Here is an 18,977-nt window from a genome sequence, read left to right on the forward strand (position 1 = left end):
ACTCTCCACAATCACGTGTCCCAATTCCTACAATATCCTGTTGATATATACAGGGCAAGATCCTACTCAAGCCACTACCTGCAGAGTGGCTCATGAACTGTGCCCTGTTGCTTTTAAGGATGAGAAGGGCCATTATGGTCTCATGATTTGATTTTGATATCACAAAATATGACAAAGGCCAACTTTTCCTTACTGAGGCTATTTTCTCCCTGTGCTCCTCCTACAGTCTAAGAAGTGGGAGGATCTTGTAGATTGCTACTGAGAAGACTATTTCAGGCTCCTCTAGTATTCAGCTTAATGTGCAAATGCAATTAGTGTTCAAGCCACAACTGCACAGTGTGACTTTCTGGTACCTTCTCCAAATGTTTCTTACTCCAGTAACCTGTAATTCTGCTACCAAGAACTGGGTGGGTTATGGCAGGTTGTGCTTGATCAAATGATTTCAAAAACAGCAGGAGGTATGCAATAAGGACTTCCCCAGTGCATAACTGAATGACTTGGCTGCATCATTCTCCTTCTTAGCTGTCATGTCAGTTCCCACCCTGTAAAGAGCATCCCTTGGGCTTAAGCCAGTCATCAAGCTACAAAATTACTTTTCATAACTTAAATCAAAATCTAGAGGAAATAAAAAATTAGTATCATTTTTCATGCCAAACTCCTCAAAGCTCATACAGGATTTCTCCTTTAACTCTGAAAACACTAACTACAAGAAGGTATAATTTTGTCTGTTTATACTAAATCAGTTCCCCAGGAATAAAAATACAAGTAACAGAGCTCAGAATAGGGATCAGTTTTATTTTGCAGGAGTTCAAGTACAAATTCAGCTTTGCTTTTATCAGATACAGTGTTACAATTGGAAAGAATTAAAAAATCTGAAGCAGTCACACTGCATACTTCTTTTGTGGTTTTTTTTCTGAGCAACAGGTAATTTCTTTCTCTCCCTTCCAGATCCAAAGGCAAGCCCTAGTCAGGCTGCCAGATTCGCAATCCATGTACACTCAATATCTATCATCAGTGATTCTCCTGACAATGGATTAGCTTACAAAAAGGCTGGCTGCCTTAACTAAAAGCTAAGTTGATGATTCTTCTCTAAGAAGAGAATATCACAGTTCTTCACTTATTTTGTCTTGTTAGGTACATAAAAGAGATACTGTTATTTCCTTCCTAAAACAGCATCGTAGAGTTTTCCAGTCCGCTTGACCTGAATCTCTCCGAAGCCAGCTGCCTCGAGGAGCTTGCTGTACTCGGCTGCTGTTCGCTCTTTTCCTTCAGTCTGGACCAACATATTCATCGAATACAGTTGGGTTTCTAAAGGCCCGCTTTTATCTTCATTCAGAAGCGATTCAACTAGCAGCACCCCACCGCCTGGTTGAATAAAGAGAAATAAAACACACACTGAGCTCTGAGAAGACAACATATTTTTCAGCTGAGTTATTAGAGCCTAACCTTTAGTTTCAGGAAGAAGCAGCCTCTACGTTAAGTCATATGTCAGCATCACAGAAGACAACGGAAGAGCAAAAACATCAGAGCATGCCTCTGCTTGGCTATGTAGGTGCTGACGTACCAGGGCTGAAGGGTATGCTATGGCTGGGATGGAAATTCCCATTTTCCCCAGCTGAAATCTGCAGGACCATACTGATTTTGTTGAGAACCTGGCTCTCTACAGAGTGATTTCAAAGCTTGAGGGTTAATGTGACGCTTAACGGGATTTTTACTATGAGGTATACACCTATCTAAAGAATACCCCAAATTCTTAATCCTTACACCAAAGTGTTTTGAAATAAGAGTCCCAGTAGAGGAGGAGACTGAAACTGGAAGCCAGATAAAGAGAACTTGGACCAAACCTTGTTTGGCTCAGTTGCACAATGCTGGCTTAGGAAAGCAAAAGACTAAATGAAGAAACACCTGCAGAGAAACTGTGTCACTGAGAATCAGGACTGGCGTGCTTCACATTACTGGTAGGTGAGACTCTCTCTGCTTCTCAAGAGCTCGCACCTACCAGGTTTGCAAGCATTGTAGACTTTTGCCAGCAGTTGCCTGCATTTGTCATCATCCCAATCATGCAGTATCTTGGATAAAATATACAGTTCAGCTTCTGGAATTGAATCGTTAAAGAAGTCTCCTGTTAAAGCAAGAATACATGTATTACACAAACCTCCCAAAACACAGAGGGCTGAGTTAAGCAAATACATTCAGTTCTGTCCAGTTCTAAAGACTGTGGGCTTGCCATGTCCAAAACACACATCAGACAGCACAGAATTACCAGGTAAAAGTCCTCTGTGGCACTGCATAGGGAATTTTGTACTTGTTCAGTCTCAGGAAGGTCTGAAATGTTTAAAAGCTGCAACTCATCTGAAACACCCTTTGATGCATGGGAAAATATTTGAGTCTAAGTTCTCTCCAATGACAGGAATTCAGATTCATAAAGCATTAGAAAGAGTAGACATTTTCTCACTCTTTCTGTAATGGAAAAAAAACCCCAAAGAATTTTCCTTTATCTAAACAAATTTTCAAAGACCTTCAGTAACCACAGCACTACATCATAAATGAATAAGGAAAAAATACACATCTCTCACCTCCTAGCACTAGCTTCATCACCATATCTCTTGTTCAGTACCTCATGTACTACATTTGGATTTTTCTCTCTGCATCTTATCTTGTTATTTCCACCCTCATTTCTTTGTGCCACTGGCACACATAACATTTCCTGTGTTTCCCCATCTTTGTTTTTACATACTCCTTTCCTTCCTTCAAGGCTGCTTTCCTCTTTTACCTTCAAAGGAACATTAAGTCATTCCAACATCCTGAAAGCTTTTGTAAACGTAAAAAATTGGATCTCCCTACACTCATTTTCAGCATAGATTGTGCAAAGACCATGTAAGATCTACATAATGGGCAAGAGGAATATGGGCTAGCTCACCCACATTCAAAGCCTGGAATATCTTAGGACTTGAAAGTCAACCAGTTGTGACCAGAGAAGGAAAACACCTTCTCTGAGCAGGCCTGGCATCCCACACATCAGCCAGGAGGTCTGCACAGAAGAAAAGGGAGTGTTAGGAAGATTTACAACATCACATGGCAGTTTTTCAAAATTGCAGGAATTTTGTTGTTGAAATACCCTTGTTCTGAAGAAATCAAATAGTTCTGTTCAGGAGTAAAGAGCTTCTGGGTTGCTGAATAACTGAGTCATGTCTCTGATAGAAGGCAGCTGTGGTTGCACAGCAGGGAGAGCCTGTTTGTAGCAATGAGCTGCAGACCTGGGCTGGGGAGGCAGACTGCAGTCTGGGACACTCTGCCCACAAAAGCGGCAGCTGGAGACCTGAGCCACCAGTAGGGCACCTCTGAGCACAGAAAAAGGGCTCAGGAGCAACAGCTGTGACAACAGTACACCGCTGTCCACACATACCTTCATGGAAAGCGATCTGACACTCCTCAGGGGGAACAAACTGCTCCTTGGCCACTCGCACAACTTTTGGCAGGTCATAAATTGTGACCGTGGAATTTGGGTACAAAGAAACACACTCCCGGGCCAAAGCTCCTCCACCTCCTTTGGGGAGAGCAAAAGAAATTCAGTGCTGACACAAAACCAACCTGTTCAGCAACACCCTCATGAAGCAGGCAATGGTGCATTCAGCTGCATGGAAGCTGGCAAGGTACACGTGCTCCCCACTGTTGTTGAAAGGGAAGAGGAGGGACAGCAGAGGCCACTGTCTCCATTTGCTCTGCAGAAAGCTCCAGGACCCCCAGCACAGAGGTCAGCCCCAGCCCTTACAGCACTTATGCACCCCCTCAGCCAGACCCAGCTGTGGATGCTGGAAGGTGGGAAATGAAAAACAGAGCCACTAAACCAGGCACTGGGGAAGTCATTGATGGAGCCTGCAAGGGAGCCTGACCCATCCCATGAATTCTGGCAGCACTCTGCAGTGCTGGGACAGCAGGGCAAGAGGCTGCAGACAGTCTCTCAATCTAGTGACACCAACCGAAGGGCAGGAGGGAAGGAGTCTGGCACCAGAAGAGAGTGTCAAGCAAGGCAAGAATAAATGCCAAGCCTGCCACGTACACAAGGGGATGGGCCACTACTCACACAAATAAGATTCTGTAAAGAAGAGCATTCAGCTTCCTAATGCTCACACCACTCTCACATTTCTCTTTTTAAACCAACCAGATTAGTAAAATGCTCCCTTTATTGCCGAGATATGTTCTGCTTTCCATCGTTTTGCCCATCATATAACATATGAATTAGTTTTCTTTCAGAGCTTGTAAAAGACGACAGTTCAGAGGCTTGTTAAAGAAGGTATACTAATGCTCACCTCCCAGGTCATAGATTTGCGTGAAAGAGGAAAGGTCAAATGCAGCAAGAACATCTCTGCCACATATACTCCACACTGAGTTCTGGCCAGCCATGAATTTCAGCATTTCTTCTTCTGATCTAGTAACACAAAGACACAGGCACATAGAAAAGGCAACTTACAATATCCTCGGTGATTCCTATCATACGACTGTTATTACAAGTTTTAGCTTAAACACTAATCTCTGCTTTTATTGACACAGAATACATAAACCTACCTTGAGTCTTATTGTAGCAGAAGGGTACAGCTATGCATTCATGCATTTAAATAGGGAATTAAGACTAGTGAAGTCTAACAGTGTGTTAGGCTGGTAATTCTGAAGCTTCCAAGGCATTTTTGTTTCCTCCAACTACCATTGCCTCTGTGCCAGAGACCTGTGATATGCTTTTCAGAATAGGAAATTATGTAATTCTATTCAAAATGTCAGACAGTGTCCCAGTAATGGATATTGTTGGGAAAGGTAAATGCTGCATGATGGTTCTGAGTGAGATTCTCACATCATCATAATTATGGCTCAAGACAATTAAATAAAAACATTAATTTTATCTACAATAATAATAATAATATTTCCATGAATATACTAATGATTACCTGTACATTGCTCCAAAAGGGTCTTTGGATGAAATTCCAAAAGCTCTTTCATATTGGTTTTTTCCTTCTCTAAAACAGCAACCAAAAAAATCATGATTGTGGATTTCTTTTTCTTTAACCCCAAACACACATCGGGGCTGTAGTTGCAGCTAGTTCATCACTGTGGAAGGTGCTCAACTTTGTACAGAACATATGACAGCCTGTTTGTAATGGCTGTAGAGGCACGCTCATTTGCCACCCCCCCCCCACCCTCCAAAACATGCTGATACATTTCTCAACTTTTCACAAAAATGAGTGGTTCTTTTCAAGGCCAGGTTGCATGAGGTTTTGAGCAACATGGTCTAGTGGAAGGTGTCCCTGCCCACAGCAGGGGGGTTTAACCACATGATCTTTAAGGTCCCTCCCAACCCAAACCATTCTGTGATTTAGGGGAACACCTCAAATAAATGTATGAGACTGGTGCAATCGTCACCACCAGACACATCATGTTTGATCATCAGTTGCATGGATTGGAACAAGCGAGACTCCAGCCCCGCATTAAACTACTCCTATACACCTTTGCAACAGAAGTATCCTTAGTGCTCATTACTCATCATTTACTTTGATGCCTCCTCAACTAAGAGGTACCGTAACAATCAAGTGCTTTCCTGAAGGTCAAACACATAGAAATCTGATTCCTAGATCTCTAGCATCAGAATGAAAAAGAAAAGAAGAATAGACACAAATGGAAAACAAGAAAAAAGAAGAACACATATTGGCTGTGTTAACAGCCAAAATGATCTGTTGGTTTTTCTTTCCAAAAACCAGTCAGCTTCTTCATCGTGCTTTCCCCCAGAAACACACCACTCAGAGCAGCAACACAGATGGCACAAAGCAGTCTGCAACAGACAACGCACAACACTCCTTACCTCACAGCATCAGCCAGGTAGTGCCAGCACAAGTAGACTGTATTGGAGTAATACATGATAATATGATACTGAGACTTGGGACTTGATTTTGTAAGGTAGATGTTAGAAATTTCTGTGTTTCTGTAGAGGGCTAAAGGGTGAAATAAATATATTTACTAACATGTATGATATACCACCTTGCCAAGTCTATTGTATTGCATGGTATTTATCACTGGAAGGTGTCTTATATGATCAAAGATACAACCACATTGCTTCTATAATCAATCGTTCCACTGCAACGAGCAGTGGGTGAGGGTTGCTGAAATGTGTGTTCCCCCATTCAGCGTGAGTAAACATTATCTACCTACACTTACTCCGGCACCCAACATTTCTTTCAAGAACAGCAAAAGGAATGCTTTATGAGTGTTATAATTTCCCTATAGTCTTCTGCTATCAGAGGAAGCTTTTGGTATGCTCTATTTAAATGAGAACCCCTTGCAGACATGGGGTATTTTTCAGTCAACAAGGTCAGCAAGTGGGAGACAAGTCCTCAAAGCAGCATGCCAACCACACTTATACTCTCTCAGTTCACTAGAGCAGGACCTTCTGCAGTCAGATGAACGCCTAAAGGACTCCGAAATATCCCCCACTTCCTCTGACGCATCTGCAGTGGCATTGCTCACCCACGGGATTGGCATACAAAAGGAATATAAAAGATAGATCCTGCTCTCCCTAAACTCATTGGACAGCTACTCCAAGTCCTAAAGCAGAGGAAGGCAGCACAAGCCAAAGCAGGGGACACAACTTGTTAGACTCTGGCTCGTCCTGACGAGCTGTCTGATGGCTACAGATCCCTTCTGACCATGTGGACTCAACATCTCTGATGCAAGGGCAAACTTACGCCACCTCTCAGTTCAGATTAGCAACCTAACAAAATACTTCACATGGTGGTAAAACCCCAAAGAAAACCAAAATGTGTTTTTAAATCATGTTGTTGCCCATCCACCCTGCCATTTGGTTTCAAGGTTTAAAATTGTGCCCACACGTCAGAGTTTTCTTAAGACCAGCCCTGAAGAGACCCTGAATATCTCCTCCAAGGTCACCTGAGGTTCTTGCACAAAAAAAGTTTAGGGATATAGAGCCTCTCACCTGGGTTTTACGTTACACCTTTAAACATACTGACATTTGTTGCTTCTCTTTCAGCTGAAGAGGGGATAGCATCCCCAAGTGATTCTCCCCTCCTTCCAGCTATGGTAACTGGCCTAACTAGATATCACCTCTCCCCACATATTTTTCCTCATTTATAAAATCTTCAGAGGTTGAAGTATTTTAGTTTCTCCCCCTTCTTCTGCCTTTATTACCTCCTTCTTGTGTCAGCTCTACTGCCAAAAGCTTCAGTCCCACGCAGGCATCCAGCAGTCTTTCCATCCCCGTGGTGCTGGTACCCAAGCGTGTGGCAATGGCATCTGAAGACAGAGGCTCTCCTGACTCCAGCAGCAGATCAAACACCCCCAACTCACAGGCAGTGAAGATAACCTGGGGTTAAGGGAGTGAGGGATCAGGTGAAAGCATCAAGGCCTACTACATTTCTAAGGTTTCTTTGTTGGAGAAAAAACACATATAATAATACTGCTTTCATGTAAAATTGTATTTCATATAAACAAGTCTAATGATTAAACTGAAATTTCTCTGAACACCTATAATACCATGCAGTGCTTGTAGTGCACCTTTTTTCATTTCTTCTCCTTTTCTGGCAAAGCCAGCTAATGTTTTTGGCTCACAAAGGTTCACATTTAGAAGCCAGGATTAGGGTATGAATCTTCCTGGATCTTCCTTAGTTTCAGAGCACGTTCTCACAGTCTCTCTTGCTTTTTGCCAGAGAGCACAAAGGCAAGACTGCGTGGTGGTAAGTTTTTCTGTTGGTTTTGTTCTTTAACTGAGGATCTAATGCATGCTCCAGTGAACCCTGGAGACTCTACTGTGGCTTACAGCAGCAGGAAATATCCCCACTCTATTTTCAGGGACTGATGTGGATGACTACAGTGGTCTCCCTGAGGCAGGGAGGCTCCTCTCAGCCAAAAGGACTGTCTCTTTCAGACCAACAGAATTGCCCTGTCTTTTCACACAGGTGTGTCACATCTCCAGGAACAGCCCTCAATTTTCAGACAGACATATATAACTTACTTCTCTAGCTGTACAGTCAAGTTTATAGGTCTTAGCCTATTTCTCTGGCCACACAAACACTCCTAAAACAGTAACAAATGCATCAGCTCAATTGACTGCCTGTATCTACAATGATTTGATAAAGTCCATGGGAAACTCCTCAGTAAGAACATGATTTAACCAAAGTTGAGATCACTCCTTAGATACACAGTACCAGTGTTAATCTGGAAAGCATTGGGCACTGCTCTTTCTCACCAAGCAAAATGATTTTTCATTATCCATTTTTCATCTCTTTACTGTCAGCTCTACCTTTCAGGAGCCTTAGGATGCAGCAGTATTTGAACAACCCAAACAGCATTCATTCCATTACCATGTTGGCCAGATGTGCAACAAGGGACAATAGGAAAGGTAACTAAATAGTAAATGAGCAAAAAATCACCACAGCACTGGATATTGTACTTTTATGCCCATGTGCTTATACACACATAAAGGCAAATAACATAAGTAAACAATAAGGAAAGTGAAACAACTAGTTCTACCTTTGTGCCTTAATCAAATGCTGTTGGGAAAAAGCAGTCGTTATACCAGACACTTTCACCTGAAAAGAGGCAATACACAGAAGTTCTCAAGCTCAGCTGTCTGCATAACACATACAGACAAACCATGGGAGAGGGAAGAAAATTATTTGAGAAGATATTTGAAAAATCTTGTTCTTTGCATGGCTTCACAGGGAGGGAAAAAAGGGCAATTCAAGTCAGCCCTCTGTTTCCCAAATTCAAAAAATGAAAAGCAGGAAGAAATCCCACCACCAAAGGAACCTTCTACATTGAGGCAGTCAGACAGCAAGCCCTCAGCTATAAATACCTGTGGTTTTCATAAAGCCTCATGCAGGGTCAAGGTCTTCTCATCCAAGCCCCCAAAGGTCAGAGAGGTCTCAATAAATGCTAAGTTTACCCTGACAGGTCAAATCCCTTTCAAATTTTTTTCTTTGCAAATTTCCTTCCTGCTTAGGTAAGCCAACAGGATTCTTTCATATGAGATAATATTCATTCCAAAGACTTATATTCAGGACCTAAAGTGAGATCCTTGAGTATTACTCTGCACACTTTTAGACATCTGTCCAAGACTGAGCAATATTTCTTACCTTGGAGACTAAGAATCCACTGTTGTATTGCAAGATGGTTTTAGGGTAGTCAAGGTCTTCGGTGGAACTCATTTTCTTTCTGGACTGAGGCACAGACTCTCTGGTCCTCTTAATTTAAATAAGCTTCTTTCCACCAGGCACAGGGTACACCAGCTGATCCACTTAATCTTATTGCTTCTGAGAAACGCACCGGTTACAAAACGTGTCAGCTCAGTTGTACGGCTTCAGTGGGGTTTTCTGCCAGGTTCAGCTCTTTCTTTGGCTCTTCAATCATCAGGCACAAGGCTAAAGAAGCAGTGTGGATTAAAGCTTGTATTGTCAGTTCAGCAGTCAGTTAACATGCTGGTGCTTCAGAAGCACTTGAAAGCTTCTAACAAGTAAATCAGAAGTCAGTACAGAACAGCACCAAGAACCTGAACTCTGTGTGATGCACCGAAGTTCATAAACCAAAGCGGAGTCCTAACTGGGGCTTGTTCAAAAGCAGCTCTGCTCCATCAGGCTGGCTTTTTGATGCTGGAGGACTGCCCAAGAAGAGAAGTCGTTACTTATGTTAGTCAACACAATGAGGAAAGACAATTTGAAAACCGAATTCTTCAAGTGAAATATGGACATTCACAGGGCTTTAAGAGTGAAGGAATATCAGCTCAGCTCAAAGTGGTCATCAAAGCTGGGATGTCCTATGGCACTAATTCCACTCACCTCTTACTCAAGTGTATGCACAGCACTCACCTCCACCATGCTGAAACAGAGACTTGTTCAGCCTCTGGCTCCAGGGCCTCAGACCTTACCCATGCAAGAAAAATAACTGGCATAACTACCACATAGCAGGCAGGAGCTGCTGAGGAAATAATCTGAGAGCAGAGGCCACACAAGATGCTGAAGGCAAAGAAAGCATCCCACCATAATCTGTGCCTGGAATAATTTCCATGCAGGTGTGTAAAACTTTGGTGTGCTTCCCTGGCCTGATTTGCAAGCCATGCCCACGGAAAAGCTAAAAGAAACAGAGGGGTGTAGCCAGAGGGGAGCTGAAACTTGCTGTGATGGGCACAGGTCCAGGTGGCCTTGGCACTGGCAGTAGGGTACGCCCCATGCCTTGGTGCAGAAGCGGTCAGTGCATAGAGAAGCTGTAAGGTCTGTTTGTTGTGCTGCCTTGTTGCAGTGACTGGTTTGCTCTGACAATGATCATTCAGGTGAAGTCTACAAAGAATTAAATCTAGTCTTGTTCCTTTTCCATATTATGCAGGTCACCCCACATACCAGCTTAGAATGCAGTGCGTTTCATAGCAGCACTACAGAAGGGGTGTCTACTTGTGCTTTGCCATGTTTTGGCAGAGCAGGGTGCTGAGGGATGACAAAATGTTCCACATTTTCCGGCTGGCTGCCGCAGTCTCCCTCCCCTTCTGTGCAAAACTAACCAGGGGCATGCAGAAAGTTCTTGGGAAGAAACGATGAAATGACTGCCAAGTGCCAGGTGTGTCATGGATTTCAGCTTCACACATACACCACGCTACCTTATAGGTCTTTCATCAGATAATTAAAACCCTGGATTGTTCTCCTGAAGCCCCTCTGCCCCACTGTCCATCACTCCAGCTTGTAAATGCCGGCCATCTTGCCCATCTTGCATCTTGGGGCACATGCTCCGCTCTCAGGTGAGAAAAGACCCTTTCCATCAAGGAGAAACTCCAGTTCTTATATCACACACTTGGGGACCCTTCAGGCAACATTAAATGAGACCTGACTTAGGTAATACCATGATGGCAAAATGTTACAAAATAGCATTTTTCCAGTGATAGCTTTCTCCATGCTTCAGAGATTCAGTTAATGCGCAAAACTTGAGCAATACTGTGATCCACATGCAGCTCAACATTTTGTGTACATTAGCGTGGTGTATGTTTAAAGACTGCACTTCACAGCTTTGTCCCAACACGTTTTAATGTTCTCTTCCTTTCCTAGGAAGTAGGCTTGTATTTATATGCTGCTGCTACAGTTAGTTCTGGCGCTCCTCTTTTGAACCTCTGCCTCATTTTAGAAGAAACAGGCCAGTATAAAGTTTTCCATATATTCCTTCTGACCATTTTGTGGATGCAGTGAATCTTTCCCAGCTGAAAGGTTCCACTGTATAGTCCTTCTCTGAATCTGTATTTTCCATTCAGATCCTTACATTTCAGCCAAAATATGTTGTATTTCTTTTAGCCAGTAGTTAAATAGCAGTCTGCTTTAACAGTTAAGTTATTAAAGTTAGCTAAGCAGATATCACAGTTATCAGCCTTTTTTTCCCCTCTGTACACAAGTCAGAAGCAGTACCTGCTCCCCAGGTCCTAACACCACAGGGTCTCCTGTTAGCAGCACACTAGGTCTGAACACACAAAAGTTAGAGCAATCACCAAACTGCAGAAGCACTTAGACATCCTCATCCTGGCCAATATAGCCTGTAAATATGGTGCTATTGTCTTGCTACTGCACTGGACTTCAATGTTCATTACAGGTTAGACACTAATATTCTGTTTATTTTGTACTGTGGAGGCTGGAGATAACAACACACCTCTCTGCCAGAGTGACTGTGTATCTGTACAGCTTGCATTTAAGAAGACACCATTTCTTTTGAAGGAAGAGCCTGGACAACAGGCTTCAAGAACACAGCTATGTTCATAATGGCCATCTTCGCCTGCAATCCTCACCTTAAGGAGAGTGCACGAGCTCAGTTTCGATTTAGGGACTTCTGCCTGCAGATTCACCGCTGGCGAGTCTGCAGAGTTCATTCACTTGCCCAAACCTATACCCACTGTTAGTAAACACACTACAGCTTTTTCAGTTCCTCACATCCATTCTAAAGACAGTTCTATGGGAAAAGAAAGCTCAAAACCTTCTGACTAAGTCTCCATCCATATGGAAAACCAGGTCAACTTCTTCTCCTCAAAAGCTCTCTCTCTCTCCTCCGGTTAAAATAAATAAATTGTACATAAATATCACTAGCCAAAGATAAATAGTTAGCCAAAAGATTAGAAAGGTGTAGGAAAATAAAAATATTTCTCTGCTAAAGGCCAGTTCTGCCTGCCTGCCTGCTACTGACACACAAATTGATGCAATTTTGTCCAAGCATAAAGATTTCCCATCCCTGGGATCATAACAGCTATTTAGATCCAGGCCATCAGCCACACTGGAAGCAAATGCTCTCCACACTGAAGCATGCATTTGTCTTCCATTGAGCTAAACAGAAGAACCCTAGGGAGGGCAAGCTGCTGCTCACCAGCTTACAGGCCACTTTCCTCAAATGACTCAGATGTAGATTGGTAATCAGATATTACAGTGACATTTAGTACAGCTGCATTAAATATTCTTGAGTACAAAAATGCTCAGTCCTTGATTCTTGTAGTTTTGACTATGTAATGGTTAGTTATGTGCACGACTATAGACTAGCATATCCTAACGGGCCATAAATGTACTGAAGGCAAAGTTATCAGGTACAAGAGGCTCTGGTAATAAAATGACCATACAGTTAATTAAACCCACTTGAAGTACTTTTTCAATTCCAATTAAATCTGTCTGTTGAGGACACCAGATGTAATCATCTAATGGGATTACTACTGGCAGCAAGATGTAGGGGAGAAGGGTTGCAGATAACCCACACCAGACTGATGCAAAGCCACACAGTCTGCTGCTGTTTCCAAGTAAATTGTTAGCCAGGCTTAAAGTCTAAGCTCCTTTTAAGCTATCAATGCATTCATGAAGATGAAATTACAATGTCTTGCTTTCTCTGAAAAACCCATCGAGGTTTATGTCATAATGCTTAGACCATGTGCAGGCTAAAGCTGTTACTTTACCTCCACAGTTCTATTTTGGTGATGAATTTTTCTTTGGCTAAATTTTGACTCGCTACAGACAAATACTACACAAAAAATAATTACATCATCATCTTTGCATAACATTTGAAAGTAAGAAATTCTCTATGAACTAAGCAGATTCAGTAAAATTAATGTGTCTGCCAGTGAGAAATGGCAGATGACACTACTTCCACACATGCAACCTTCCATATAAGCAAAAAGTACAAGTCTCAAGGATCTGACTACGATCATCAATTTCAGTAATGCCAGCATGGCAACAACTGCGCCTTGGTATCATTACTAAGCCTCTAAGCATGCCCAACTTATATCAAATGGCACAAAAGTGCACTATGTTAGTTTGTGGGCCCCACCCTTTTTTTTTTAAGAATCCTAAAAAGCCAAGATACCCAGTATCATACTTTCTTCTTTGAAACAGAACATCCAGTTTTAACAAAATGCTTGTTTTTCTTCTTTGTAGCTTCTTCTCATGTTTTACAATAGATGCATTTCCTTAGTAACATCCCTATTGCTTCTGACAGTTTTTGACACCAACTGATTACATTTTTTTCCTGTTTACATCACATATACTACTGGCAGACATTTGGAGTAGGCAGGAAATACAGTATACACCGCTCATCCTCTAAGCAAACCCTCCCTCCTCCTCAGTTTTCCTTGTAGTAAAAACTCTGACTGAGAATGTCTTTTAAAGTCCACCATAAGCAACCCAGCATTGTTCTGGCCTGCAAATAATCTCTCAACAAATAATTCAAACAAATAGTCATTGAGATCTCTGTCAGAGGAATGTCCCAGCAGACAAGAGGCATAGATAGTGTCCCTGAGGACAGACAGGTTCACTAGTGAAACATGGCAGAGGCTGAAACTTAAAAGAGAATGATGCAAGATAACTAAGATGGACAGCAGCTGAGGCAGGCTCCCATGTCAGAAATTACTTGATTTCATGTCAGAAATACACTGTCAAGTATCACAAAGGCAATCTGTGGACCCGCAACTGTTTTGCCCATTTCAAACTTGTTAATCTGATAATCCTCCTCTCCCTTTCTTCAAAAGAGAGAGCTTCAGAAAGAAGTGTTCCCATGGCTTTGCATGAGCAAGCACCCCTGAAGTCCTTTTCCCTGGTCACTCACCTCAAATATTTTTTACAGCCTTACACTGTTTGCAAGTTTGAGCTGGGGTAAAGTTAATTTTCTTCGTAGTAGTTAGTATGGGGCTACGTTTTGGGTTTTTGCTGGAAACAGTGTTGATAACACAGGGATGTTTTAGTTATTGCTGAGCAGTGCTCACACAGTCAAAAACTTTTCTGCTTCTCACCCCACCCCACCAGCGAGTAGGCTGGGGGTGCACAAGGAGTTGGAGTGATGGAGCCCGGCTTTCCTGGAGATGGCTGAACACCTGCCTGCTGATGGGCAGCACTGAATTAATTCTTAGTTTTACTTTGCTTGTGTGCATGGCTTTTGCTTTACCTATGAAACTGTCTTTATCTCAGCCCACAGGTTTTCTGCCCTTTACCCTTCTGATTCTCTCCCCCATCCCACCAGCAGAGAGTGAGCGAGCGGCTGAGCGGGGCTTGACTGTCTGTTGGGGTTAAGCCACGGCAGGTGCAGTGAGCAGAAGAGACTTTGCCAGCCCTTCCCTTTTCCAGTTAGTTAGAAGGTTAGACACCACTGGGCAACTCCTCAGGGCACCTACAGACGTGTCTGGGATCTTTCGCAGAATTGCAGGGAAGACCTGATCTGAGAGTGATCAGTTCTTGTGCAGACGCTTCCTTGGCAGGTTGAGACTGCTATCTGGTAGTGACTGTGGTGCTACCACACCATTATCCCTTCCTGTTGTCCTACAAATTGTCTCATTTCAAGGACAGCACTCCTGGGCAATCCATCCAGAGCAGGTAGAGCTCACTTCCCAGGTGCCACAGTGCACAAGCTAATAGATTAGCTATCAATTAGAAAAGAATTCAGATCAGTTTTAGCCCTTCAAAAGTTTTATAACCTACTATGGCAAAGCATGCTTGAGCTAATGATGATATTTTTTTGTGAGGCAGCAGATGTATTCAGAGGATGCAGCATGTGAGGGAGAACCAGATCAAATTCATTTTCTGTGCTGTGGTTAAAGAAAGGATTGGGTTTAAAATGGTATGCACCAAGCCTCAAAGTCCTGGTATCAGATAAAAAAAAAAAAGAGGTGCACTTCCTTTTAACAGTAATATGTACACATGTAGGAATGTAAGACACCAGAAGGACCCATTCCCCACACCCAGTTCTGAAGGATAACTGCAACGAGCTTGCTGCTTTATACAAATTCTGCAAATTTATTGCAAGGCAGCAAAAGATACATTCTGCAAACACATTCATTGGGCTGGGGAAGGACCAGATCAACAGAATGCAACATAAGCTTAATGAAATGAGTGTTATATCCAGATTATAAGCAAACTTCAAAGGCAGGATACGAGATCAAAACACAGGCAATACATATATTTCCTCTTAATTAAAAAAAAAACAAAACCAAAAACAACCCTTAACTTGTACAGCAGTACAGCAGCCAATTTTGCTCACCCATTTATGAATTAAGGCATCTGCCAAAGTCTGATATAAAATCTAACATCCCTACCTCTGCTATCAAACACGAGCAGCTGCAATAGTCTGTTACACAATCCTTTACATGCTCTGGAACCTCCCTAAAGCTGCAGTGTCCAGGTAGCACTGATCAGTGATCAATTCTCTATCAACATTTATAGCCTTGCAGTCCCTGGTGCAGTCCTGTGCTCATAATCTTGGGAGCCACTGCAAAAATTCTCATTTTCTCTAACAGCTTTCAAGATGATGCTTCCAGACAACATTTTTTTTTTTTTTAATATGCATACCTAATAATGCATATACCTTTTATTCTAGGTCATTGAATACATTACAAAGGTGGAGTCACTTAGAAAAACCATGGGTATGGTCACAGCTTTGGTAACCACTTCTTACTAATACCAATTCCAGCAACAAGACTCATACATGACCCAAATTACTTTACCACAGCAGGCAACAAGCAGATGGAAAGCACCGCAACAATCATAGTGAAGGGCTGAGCCTTGGGCTTGCGGAGAAGCTGTAGTGCCCGTTGAATAAGCTGCTCCCTGAGTCATCCAGTGCAGGATGAGGCCAGCAGATAAAGAAGAAAAATTGCGGGCCAAAAGCCGGGTATGTGTAGGGGCTCATCAGCCCTCAGACAGAACCATGAGGAGACCTTCTTTAAGGATCAGAACAGGACTAAGTAGTAACACAGACCATAGCAACAGGAACTTGGCTTTCTTAGCCTTTCAAGGCTCATGTTCTTTCTTTGCTGAACAAGGGCTGCAGGAAAACCCCTCCTGGCTGCCCATGCCAACAGCCATGGTGAGGCAATGTCACACGCAGGGACAGCAGGCACCAGCTCCTGCACGGCCCAGGAGGCTCAGCAGCTTTGGCCCACAACCTTTCCTCACAACCTTTCACCCGCTTCAGCTCAGACCTTGATGTAAGCAGTCACTGATGAGCAGAGTCCCCATCCTCAAATGGCAAGAGGTCACACACTGCTTTGTGCCATTAGATGATTAATACACTTCTGAACCCACACATCCTCAAGAGCAAGGTGGTCTCCCCCTGGCTCAATCCCATCCTCCTGGCACCTCTATGAGGACAAAAGGGAGACATGGAGTTCTGCGGCAGTAATGTGAAGCTCTCCTGGAGCTGAGTGCAGGAAGAGAGGTGCATCCTCACAACTGAGAAAACTCTCTTCGCATCTCATTGTGTGACTCAAGACTCAAAAATGGAGGCAGAACATTGGAAGAAACCCTGTGCATTTCTTGGGACTCCGTAAGGCTCAGAGGTCTCTTCCACTGCTGCCAGGGCTTTCCAGCTGGCATGAATGCAGTTGCTGTACTGTTGAGTAACCTGACCTTGTACTTATACCACCCCAGTCCTACTCACCAAGGAAATTTTTCCACTACTGAAGGAAAAAAACCCATACCAGTAAGGAACGAACCTGAACGTTTCCCAGCAACAAAAGCTGATCTTAAAGCAAGCTTAAAATTGACAGGTATGGCTGCCTGACACAGAGCAAGAAGTTGGGAGCTATCTGAGTTCTTGCAATGGCAATGGAATAGCTCCAGAGTTTGAAAGCAGGACAAAAAAAGCCCCTAAGTCAAATGCATGGGTTAAGCTTAGCACTTGAAGGAATGAATTGCACCGAAGTCTTCCAGCGTTTTCAAGGATTTCTTTCGTCATTTCTACCCTATGCCCCTGGGCCTGCCATGCATTCAGTCAGGATGAAAGCTGACATGCAGCATTCAATTTTTCAAACAGTAGTCCAATGGAGAAGAAACAAAAACTTAAAACAGTCTTGCTCACTCAGATCCTTGATGTTCTAATAAAAGCAGTGAATAAATATATATTCCTGCTTACAACCCAGGGGAACAAAGCCACCAAAACTAAACCAAACCCTGAATATTGAGAGACAAATTGAATAAGACACGTAACTTTCACACAATAAGACATATGCAACATGCAACTCATGACAAGCCTAGGCAACGAAAGTCACGTTAGTACTGGTACACAATCCCAGCTGACCAGTTTCAGAAGTAAACAGGCGGATATTTTTGCAGATATTCTCATTGGGTTGGATTTCTAGCAGTTAAGTGTCTGAAAGTAGAGGTAGCATAGTAGCTCAGTCAGACTCTATCCAATACTCAACCATACCAACATAAATGTTTCAGAAGTATTTATTAGTTTGGTATGTCTTTGATAAGTATTAGTTGCTAAATCCCAAACTCTTCAGTTTCCTTAACATTTTTATCACAGCCCATAACTGCAGTGTGATTTAAGCACTGTGAATTTAATAATTAAATAAGAACAGTAGTGTGGATTATTGGAACTCTTTCATTAATTCGACCAAACGTTGATCAACAAACTTTGAAGTCCATTTCAAAAGGACATTGGCTTAAGGCAGCTAAACCAGCAAAGGATAGATGTTAAATACTCATTTTTTCATATGAACTCAAGGTCACTCAACAGACATACACTGAAATGGAATAAAAAAGACCAACTAATTTTATCTGCTTTTAGACAGCTCCTGAGTCAACTCTTGCAAATCCAAGCAATCAGGTAAGATTTAAGTAATCAGCGTCACAACATTTTTCCAGAGTAGGGAAAAGTATCAGTAACTTTGGTACTTTGGCTTCTAGAAGCCATTGTAAAGCTGCTGGTAACCTAGGTTCTTTCACTTGAAACACTAAGACCCCTAGAAGTTACTTGATAGAAATGTACTGACTTAATCAATACAGAACAAAAAGCAATTGTTTACTATAAAAAATTATATTATTTCCTTTTAAGTTATTGCATCAGCAAGGTTTTTGCAGTAATACAAGCAGATACCTCAGCCATAATAAAAACCTGAATAAATGATATTGGGCATAGCCAATGTGGCCTTATTAGAAGATTACAGTTTCAATTCTTTCCAAGCTTCCTCACAGTTCAAAGCCCATCATCAATGAAGACCACAAGGCAAACTGATGCCCACACAATCTTGGAGCAATGGCTACCTTGAAAAGACCAAAGCCCCCATTTTTATTGTTGAGCATGATGTCATACAGCACAGGATATCCCTTTGGTTGGCTGGGGTTAGGTGTCCAGCTGCGTCCCCTCCCCACCTCAGCCTACCCATTTGGGGAGAGGTGCATGGTACACAAAATGGGAAACGGAGGCGGCCTTGACGCTGTGCAAGCACTGCTCTGCAACTGGTGTGTTAACAGCACTGTCACAAATCCACAACACAGCACCATACTGGCAGCTACAAAGACAGTTAACTCCATCACAGCCAGACCCAGTACAAGGACACACGATGCAATATCCATTTCACAGGATTCAGCACTGAAAAGATTTTGGCGAACCTTGATGCAAAACAGATACTTGAAGCAACAATATCACCAGGTGTTAGACTGGATAAAACTTTACACTGAGCAGTTACTGGGCAACGTCAGGTACTA

General features: G+C 42.6%; 1 protein-coding gene across 1 annotated transcript; it reads right to left on the minus strand.

Moving 5' to 3' along the window:
• Positions 1-775: 775 nt before the first annotated feature.
• Positions 776-9,696, minus strand: ASMT (acetylserotonin O-methyltransferase). Its single transcript, XM_005228702.4, has 8 exons — positions 9,135-9,696; positions 7,189-7,363; positions 5,849-5,978; positions 4,941-5,009; positions 4,311-4,429; positions 3,407-3,547; positions 2,000-2,122; positions 776-1,365 (listed from the first exon to the last, which is right to left on the minus strand). The coding sequence occupies exons 1-8, from the start codon at positions 9,204-9,206 to the stop codon at positions 1,154-1,156; spliced, it is 1,041 nt and encodes a 346-aa protein (XP_005228759.1). The 5' UTR covers positions 9,207-9,696; the 3' UTR covers positions 776-1,153.
• Positions 9,697-18,977: the final 9,281 nt, after the last annotated feature.

This window comes from Falco peregrinus, chromosome 4 (assembly GCF_023634155.1).
Source record: "Falco peregrinus isolate bFalPer1 chromosome 4, bFalPer1.pri, whole genome shotgun sequence".
Classification (NCBI taxonomy): domain Eukaryota; kingdom Metazoa; phylum Chordata; class Aves; order Falconiformes; family Falconidae; genus Falco; species Falco peregrinus.